The sequence below is a fragment of the Zingiber officinale genome, chromosome 2B (genome assembly GCF_018446385.1).
Source record: "Zingiber officinale cultivar Zhangliang chromosome 2B, Zo_v1.1, whole genome shotgun sequence".
Lineage (NCBI taxonomy): Eukaryota > Viridiplantae > Streptophyta > Magnoliopsida > Zingiberales > Zingiberaceae > Zingiber > Zingiber officinale.
In genome coordinates this window covers 15,387,731-15,396,626 of record NC_055989.1, presented here as the reverse complement: position 1 = coordinate 15,396,626, position 8,896 = coordinate 15,387,731, and the positions used below count along the sequence as shown (strand labels likewise).

At 38.4% G+C, this 8,896-nt stretch overlaps 1 protein-coding gene across 1 annotated transcript; it reads right to left on the bottom strand.

Annotated features, from left to right (window-relative positions):
• Window positions 1–330: 330 nt before the first annotated feature.
• On the bottom strand, window positions 331–2,437 carry LOC122045383 (probable WRKY transcription factor 27). The gene is made up of 3 exons (XM_042605587.1): window positions 1,446–2,437; window positions 1,239–1,352; window positions 331–1,150 (listed from the first exon to the last, which is right to left on the bottom strand). Exons 1-3 carry the CDS (start codon window positions 1,796–1,798, stop codon window positions 622–624), a joined length of 996 nt encoding a protein of 331 aa, XP_042461521.1. The 5' UTR covers window positions 1,799–2,437; the 3' UTR covers window positions 331–621.
• Window positions 2,438–8,896: the final 6,459 nt, after the last annotated feature.

Here is an 8,896-nt window from a genome sequence, read left to right as displayed (position 1 = left end):
TCCAATTGATTAGAGAGTTAGGATAAGGGGTTAATTTTTAATGGCCGTTTATTTTTTGGGAATTTTTTTTTTCTTATCCTCGACGCTTGACTATAAATTGATGTCTTTATCTCTCTTCGTATAATTGGGGAAGGGGTGCTTGAGAATATATATATATATATATTTTGTGCGTGATTTAGTGTTTCTTAATGAGACTTTCTTTATGCGAACTATTTCCTATCTTTTTTTTGGTCTATGGCCTTACTCATTAATCAAAACTTAAACACGTCTAGTCAAAAGTCAAAGGGAAAACATCAAGAAGGATAAGAGGCCAAAGTCAAAGGGAAAACAAAGTCAAGAAGGATAACGTATGCTGCAAACAACGCCGCCCCTTCATTAAGTATCTTGACTGGCATAAACGTTGACAAAGAGCTCGCGGTCAAAGACATGAGAGTTTGTTCACAAGCTTAGAAACTTTACATTTCTTAATCGATCTTGTTGACCGGTGAGTTCCATAAACTCGAAATGATGATTCAACATTGATAAGATCGACGAATTTTTAAGTAATTTACTAGATTTCTTACTAAATTTTCCCAAACAAGAAGCGTGTTCTTCTCTACGATCTTTCCTTTTCTTTCTCTGTTATGAACCAGAGGAAGATTCACCAGCAGTTGCAGTGGCGTTGCTGGACTCGGCCTTCGATGGCAGCGATGATAGAGGGAACAGGAGGGCGTCGAAGCAACCGTCGCCGTCGAATAACGCTGCTATATCCCCCGTCGGCGACCCGCCGGCTCCCTCCTCCGAGCTCATAAATTGCAGATCGTCTTCGCCCATCATCTCCATGTCGTCCACCAGCAGTTCTGCCTCCTCGTCGTCGTCTTCCACCTCTACCTCCTCCGCCGCTCCGTCTTCGCAGTATTTGTTTTGCTGGGGAAGGATGGAGTCGCAGAGAGGCGCGGCCGTGGAGGGAACAGGACTCGATTCCTGGTTGCCTGTGGGGGTGGTGGGAAGCTTGGGGCGGGTGATTCCGGCGAGGGAGTTCCGGTGGGTGGGCATAGGGTGGTTGTGCTCGTTGGTGTAGGTGACGATGAACACCGCCGGGTCTGTCCGGCTCCGCTCCACCTGTTTCCGGGCGGCGCAGCCTTTGGAGCTGCTACAGCGGTAGTATCCCCTGTTTTCTCACATCAAAGTTAGCCCCTTTTAATCTTCGATCTCTACACAAGATGAGAACAGGGGAAGCAGAGGAGCTGCTTAATTACCGTGGATAAGGCGAGCCTTTGATGGGCTTCTGCCCGTACTTCCGCCATGCCCACATGTCGGAGGAGAGCCCGTCGGCGGCGACGTGATGTACCACCTTCTTCTGCTGGTTCTTCCTGAGATTTTAATTAAAGATCCAAATTTTATGCTAAAGTCTTCGCTTTTTGGACACAATCGGAGCGGGATCAGCAACAGTTTGGGCCGCTTACCTTCGCCTGGAGCGGGGAGTTTGGGAAACTGGCCGGTCCACTTTCCGGCAGACTGGGGGCTGCTTTGACTCCGCTACGGCGGCGTCCTGTAGCACAGCGGCGGAGAGAGGCGACAAAGAGCTACCTTTCTCCCCCGGCAGCGGCTGGACTTCGGGGATCTCTAACACGCCGCTCCGGCGTTCGAATACCTCCGATAAACTTATAAAGGCGCCCCCTTTCCGGTCCTCCACCACCCGAAGCTGCTCCAACGACCGCGGAAACACCCACAAGGAGTCCCTCGTCGACGGCGCCGCCTCCCCTGACGACCGGCAACTCCGCACCACCGCGCTCAGGTCCCAGTTGTCGTCCTCCATCTCCTCCACCAGGATAATCCCACCGCGACCCGAACGCAGCAATATATAGCCGCGCCGACGCGTGCGGCCAACGGCGTTGACCAAAGAAGGAAGATCGGAGGTCGGAGGAGCAGAAGAGCAAGTCGGAAAAGCAAGAGGCGAGGAGAGGCGCTGACTTTTTCAGCGGAGTTGACATTTATATATATAAAAAAAACACAAGTGGCAACACGGTAAAAAGAGGAGAAGGTTTCGACGGTGGTGGCTGGCGAGCATTGGATCCTCTGAACTCGTCAACGCAAATCCACTAAATCCGGGTAGGTCTTTGAGGCATGAGAAAGCTAAAAACTCGTTTATTTATTGGATTTCCCAGCTTTGACTTGTCGCAATGTCAAAGGGGCGAGAAAGACAGAGAGGGGATTCAGCTCCGAGTAATTAATTAAAAGTGGAAGCAAACAACTACTTTTCCTTTGCCACACTGGTCGGCTCACAAAAAGAGCAATATAAACAAACAACAGGACAAACATCAAAATTCAAAAGGACTCCGTTCACTTTTAAAGTCCATCAGAAGAATCAATTCTAAAAATTCTATTATTATCAGAACTTCAGTTCATCTTCAGTTTTGGAAATCCTGAATGATCTCGTTGCATGGGCAGCTGAAGAACAATTAGGGACAGAAAGGAAGAAGAAAAGAGCAGGCCTCTGAGAGAGAAGACACTCATTGCTGTTGCAGAGCTCTTACTGATCTGTTCCATGCAGTGTGGAAACTGATATGGCAAAAAAGAAAAAGAAGAAGAATTTATTGATCATGGCATCTTATATTTAAAAGTTTAATGTGAGATTTCCAAAAACTTGTGTGAAGTGAGACTATTTTAATGTTAGAGTTAATTTTTAACTTATTTATCTAGAATTTTCTACCTTTCAATTAAAATTAATTTGACAATTAATTTATTTGCATTGGAATTCTTATATGAGACTATTTTACATTTCAGTTAAGTTTAATTTTACAACTTATTTATAATTCTCTACTATTCTACACATTTAAATCTCTTAATTACTCCTTAGTCTTATGTTATCATTTTATTCATTTAATATTGAGTTTATAAAAACTATTTGACTTATGATATATCCAATAATAAATTTATTATAATTTATGTAATAATAAAATTATATATATAATTATTGTCAAATATATATAATTAATTAAAAGATAGAATTTATATGATATGTATGTCTCATCATACTAAATATAATAATACTAATATTAGATAAACAAATTGTTAGTATAAAAAAATGATTTAGGATTTAATATAATATTCTTCTCATCTATTTTGATTTTTTGACTTTTTAGAAGCTCTAATAATTGTAAAAAGAATAAAAAAAATGTAACTTTTAACCTACGAAATAGAAAATTTTAATAGCAAAATAATTAATAAACTATGTGGCTTTAATTTGCTTATGATTTGAGGTTTATTTGGTTCAAGTTATTACACATCATCTTTGTTATGTGATTATCTGCTAATGACGAATAAAATATAATCTAATGTTATTTGATTCAACCTTTAGAATATTCATTTTGGAAAAAAAATTGAAAAAAAATTGAGAATTAATTTTTTAACCACGGAATCACGTAAACTCTCACACTTCTAAGATAATCACATTTCGTATTATATCCCTCGTTTACTAACATGGTGAGCATGTTCCATTATATGAGAATCATTCATTACTTGAAAAAAAGAACTAAATAATATAATCTTAAATAGATAATCAAGATTATCAACAATAATTTTCAACCAAACAGGCCTTGAAGGGATACATACACAAATAAGTATAAATTATTTTTATATTTTTTATTTTATAAAATTATAGTTTTTTATTTTTTTAATAAAATAAAATAATAATAATATTGAATTGTTACAAACCGTGAACCAAATCATAATCAATGATTTTGAACCATAAATTATGAATCGTAATTGTCTTAGAAGGTTAAGGGTTGATATTCTCAGACCCGTCAAACCAGCAGTTCTAAACCATCATCTGGTCTACTCTGGCAATGTTAAGCTACTACAAAGTGAAGACCGAAAGATAGTAAATTGTGAAACATTGTGCAAATTGTAATATCCCGATTTACACTTTTATGTTACTTAGGTTTGATTGAGAGCCTTCAACTAAGGAACATAGGTTATGAACCATAGTCTAAGGTTGAGCTTGATCCAGAGCTTTGTGGGGACTTACAAAGTGTGATTCAAGAAAAATTAGAGATCAAGTTGACTGAAGCTTGATGTAGTCCATTGAGATGTTGAGTCAATTGCTTAGTTGACTAAAATCTTGTACTTGGGATAAGCCTTACTCCGGGTTAGAATTGAGTCAATTAGAATGTCAATTGAGTCAGCTCAGATGGACAAGTTCATTGTAGCGGCCAATTAAATCAATTGGAATGGAATAAGTAGGCTAGAGATGATTATCTATTAGTCAAATAAAAGCAATTGAGTCTATTGGATGCAGATTAAGTCTACTATATTTTAGTTGTTGTTGATGAAGTTTTTTGGTTGAGATATTAGTTGATTGAAATCAAAGTCAGTCGACTGAACTCACCAAAAGTTATTAGAATGAGAAGTTTTATCCTCTATTTTAAAACACCCTTACCACTATAAATAGGTGTTATGGGGACCTCAAATACACAATTATTCGATTCTACGCGCTCATTCTAAGACTTATGGGGCTACTCTAGTAATATTTTCTTTAACCTTTCATTTTCATATTTTATAGAGAAGATATACTTTGTAAGAGACTTCTTCATTTTTGTCAAACACATCAAAATATTTTAGTCAAATACTATCATCCAAGACATGGTCACATTAACAAAACTAAGTAGTTTCATCGGACCAATGACTAGATGAAAACCTTGCCGATTCGATATGAGATTTTATGATTGTGTGTCTTTTATTTGCTAATCTATTGTGCAAGTTTATGGGTCAAGTAATGTTTTCTTAATATCATTGAGTAAAAGAAAGAATTTATAAATGTCATTCTTGGAAAAAGAGGAATTGGGGGCACTACTAAGTGGAATGAAGAATAATTCTGTAACTTGTAAATAGCTTTATAAAATTCCCTCTTTTGTTGCTTTGCATGTAGTTGTGTGTTGCCCTACTTCAAAAAGTAGACAAAAAGATGAAATTGCTTATGAAATATGCATCTTGGATTCCTTAGGCACTTTGGAGCTTTATTGTTCCATGAAACACCAATCATTATGGCACTAAACTAGTTCATCAGGTATAAGTATACTTATAAAAAAGGGAACTAGGGTATCTTGAGCACCACCAATAGATATGCGATAGGTTGCGGGCATCTCACTCACCTTTGCCTCCCATTTTTGAAATCACACATGTTGGCCTTTCATTGCACTGTTTATCGGAATCCTAAACATTCTTTTGATCTTCATATATTCTTGCTTCGATCACCATATATTCCTTTCGGCTGCAAAGATGAGGAGACAGGCCCTGAATCATTCCATCAAAGTGAAGAACTTGTGAGGTATACATCCTCATGTATTTGCATCATGGTGTTACTTTGATTTACAAGTAATGGAAGGGGCAACTCGGAAAGAGAGCTTAGCGTGCCAACATATACTTCTCATCGATTGTCAATTCTAGTGGGACGATGTCCCACCTATAATGAATGGATACGAGGATGTTGTTGGAAATATGAACGGAAAATAGTGGTGGATGGACGAGATTCCATTGTGAATGTGAACTTTGGTCTCATATTGGGAGTTTGTGACTTAAAAAATTGATTTATATTGTGACACAAGCATTGATGTTATGAACATATGCATGTGGAGAAGCTTCTCTCATGCACAGGGTGCAAATTTAGGGCACAAATCGCACTAAACCAAAGATGACTCATGTGCGACCATGACCTGTGTGCGTTGAATGCTGGACTGGTCAAGGTAAAATTTGCCCAAGTGAATACATGAGTCTTTTTGCATAATTGCTTATGTGTGATACAGATGTATTAATCATTAATAGAGAATCTGTAAGTGGCTTGGCGAGTAATGGTACCACAAGCAAAGGACATTTCTTGGTCGTGCACCAGTTCAACTGCTCTTTGTGATAGCATTCGGGTACTAAATCGGTTCGCCGTGAACAACTTGGTTATAGACGTGGTCTTCCCATTATATTATGGGAAATAGATATCCAACATGATCTCAAAGCATAGCCGGAGGGGATGAAATTGTTTTAAGGAAACTGTGTCAAACGCATACCTTAGTATATTCCTTTCCTGATTCGGCGACCTGCTTGTGTACTTGCGTTCCGACTCGGCAACACTTGGCACCCACTCGGCAACATTCAGTTTGCCCTCTAGAACACTCGGCTGACTCGATGGCTCATCACTCAACTTTCAACTGACTCAGTAGCTCGGGCACTCAGCCAGCTCAGTACTCTGTAACTCGACAGCTCAGCCACACAAGGCAACCCAATCTTTAAAGCTCAGTCATCCCAAATGGCTCATCTTTTCCTGCTTAGTAGCTTGAGATTATTTGTTCAAATCATCTAGACAGATAAGTCTGAAATTGAATTTTGTAATTTCAATTCGGAATATATCCCTGTATCTCTGACAAAGATTGTCCAATAGATGCGCGACTTGGTTCTATTTTTGGTAATAATAAATGGGCTATTGGGCCTTCTAATGTCATTCTATAACAAAATTTTAAACCTAATGAATCTCGTGGAGACATAACAAATCTATCAAGAGATTAGATTGCTATTAATTCATTATTTAACAATTGAAATGGCACCACAGTCTTCTAAGAGGATGCCTGAGAGGCCAAAGCAAAAAGAGAAAAGTGGAAAGAATGAGGAAGCAAAATGACAACAAACGACAGCTAAAAGGGAAGAAAATCTTGAAACAATCAGTTTCTTCAAGGAGTTGGCACAAAGCAGCGTGCCAAATTTGCGCGTGCCAGTTCTGCAAACCCAGTTTTCAGCAAGTATCAAGATAGATTTTCCAGCTTCCATAATCAATCCTATACCGCTAGACGGTTTCAGTTTCCGAAAAAAACAGTTTCAGTTTCTGCAATTTTGCACAACCCAGTTCCAGCATTCTGCAATAAGTACAGTTTCAGCATTCTGATACACTAGCAATTTCTCATGCTAGCCAGAGAAACAGTTTTCAGCATTCTGATACTTGCTGAAAACCCAATTGAGGTGTCAAGGTGCACTTACAATGATGGTGATGGCCAGATGCTTTTGGCTTTGGACAACCTAGCCCACCGGACATAGTTTAGACCCGGGCCATGTCAAGCGCAATCGTTTCGTGTCTTGTCGAGCTTGCCACCTGTACATCTACATCTACTACCTAACAGAAAAATTCAAAATTGTTTTCCTTTTCAGTAAAAGGTCAATATTCTAAGTTAGGTAAATGTCCACATTGTTTTGAAGGAATATTAGAATGCACAACATGTTCAGTGTGCCTGGAAACAAGAACCAATTGCAAGCTCAAAGTTAAAAAAAAAAAAAACAAATCAGGAAATTCTACTTTCAAAAGGAAATATAGAATCTTTACAATTAGGCATCATCTTGGTCAAAGTCATAAAGTTCAACATGGCTCAAATTATTGGACACCTTCTGTATTCTTGACCAATTAGATAAACACTACAAGTTCTGTTAAAGCAAGAATGCCAATCCTATAAATACTCACATCGTTCATCATCTCTACAATTTAAAGCAAACAGAGCGAAGAGCGATGAGAAAGAGAGACATGGTTCTAGCATTCTTTGGCCTCCACAAGGAGCAGAGTCAAGATGAGAAGGTTCAAGCCAAAGTAGATCCTCCTCGTTGGTTCGGTGAATCGAATGTCGATGAGAAGGCCAAAGATTATATTGATAAGGTGCATCAGAAGATGGGGATGGGGCAGCAAGACCTGGAAGCTGAGGAATATATAGATAAAATGCACCACAGGATGAAGAGGTTTGGATCAACCTGATGACTTCATTGAGGAAAAAGTGTGGATCATAGAATACTATGTATATACGCCATATTAACACACACAATTATACATACCTTCGAATAAGAATTGTAATGCATTCTATGTGTAAGATGTTTTATATTATGTGGGAATTATTGCACCACAATTATGTTTTTTTTATGCGTACAGATCTACTTATTGTTTTTCTTTACTCTAGTCTAGTTGTCGATCTTAATTGGATTGCTGAATTCAGAAAAACATGCAAAATAAATCCTAAGATATAATTTATAATTTATTAAGAATTGTCCCCAAGATATAATGACTTGCGTCTCTAAACAGGAGCATTTGAGAAGTGAGTTGAGAGAATGGTTGCCTAGGAGGGGTGAAAGAGCATAAGTTTGACGGATGTTACCTTGGTTGGAAAATTGAGTTCGAATCAATTAGTGTGTGAATGAGAAATCACATGGATTGGTGACATGATTTAATCTGGATCGTTAGATTAAGATGAAGAAATTAGATTCATCCAAATGAGAAGACATAAGTGTCTCTTTGGATGGCTCAATCTCAACCATTGATTTCTAATAGAAGACATCCAAATGAAGAGACATTGTGTTCCTTGGGAAGGGATGTGATCATCCAATTTAAGGGTGCAAATGAGTCAAGCTGCTCGTGAGCCGCTCGATCAAAACTCGAGCCAAGATCGAATTATTACTGGCTCGATGGTTCGTCAAGCCAAACAAGCTAGTAATAATATATATTTTATATATTTTTATAATATATAATTTATTAATTTATTTATTAAAATATAATAAAAGAATTCGAGCTCAAGCTCAAGCTCGAGCCCATAATTAAATATCGAGCTTAAGCTCGAGTTTAACTCTACAGGCTCGAGTGAGCTTGAGCTCGAGTCGAGCCGGTATAAATCGTGTCAAGCCGAGCTTGAGCCTAGCTGGCTCGAGCTTGGTTCGTCTTGTTTATAGCCATAACATAATTCAAGTTGAATGGATGAGATCTAATTGAACAAAGAAGTGTTGGTGCAGCGGAGTCGGCAAGAAGGGATGAATTGCCTATCAAAAATAAAGTTAAACCCTTCTCGATCTTTCAACTCGAATTAGTAGCATAATTAAATTAAGAAGAATTGAACAACTTAATAAA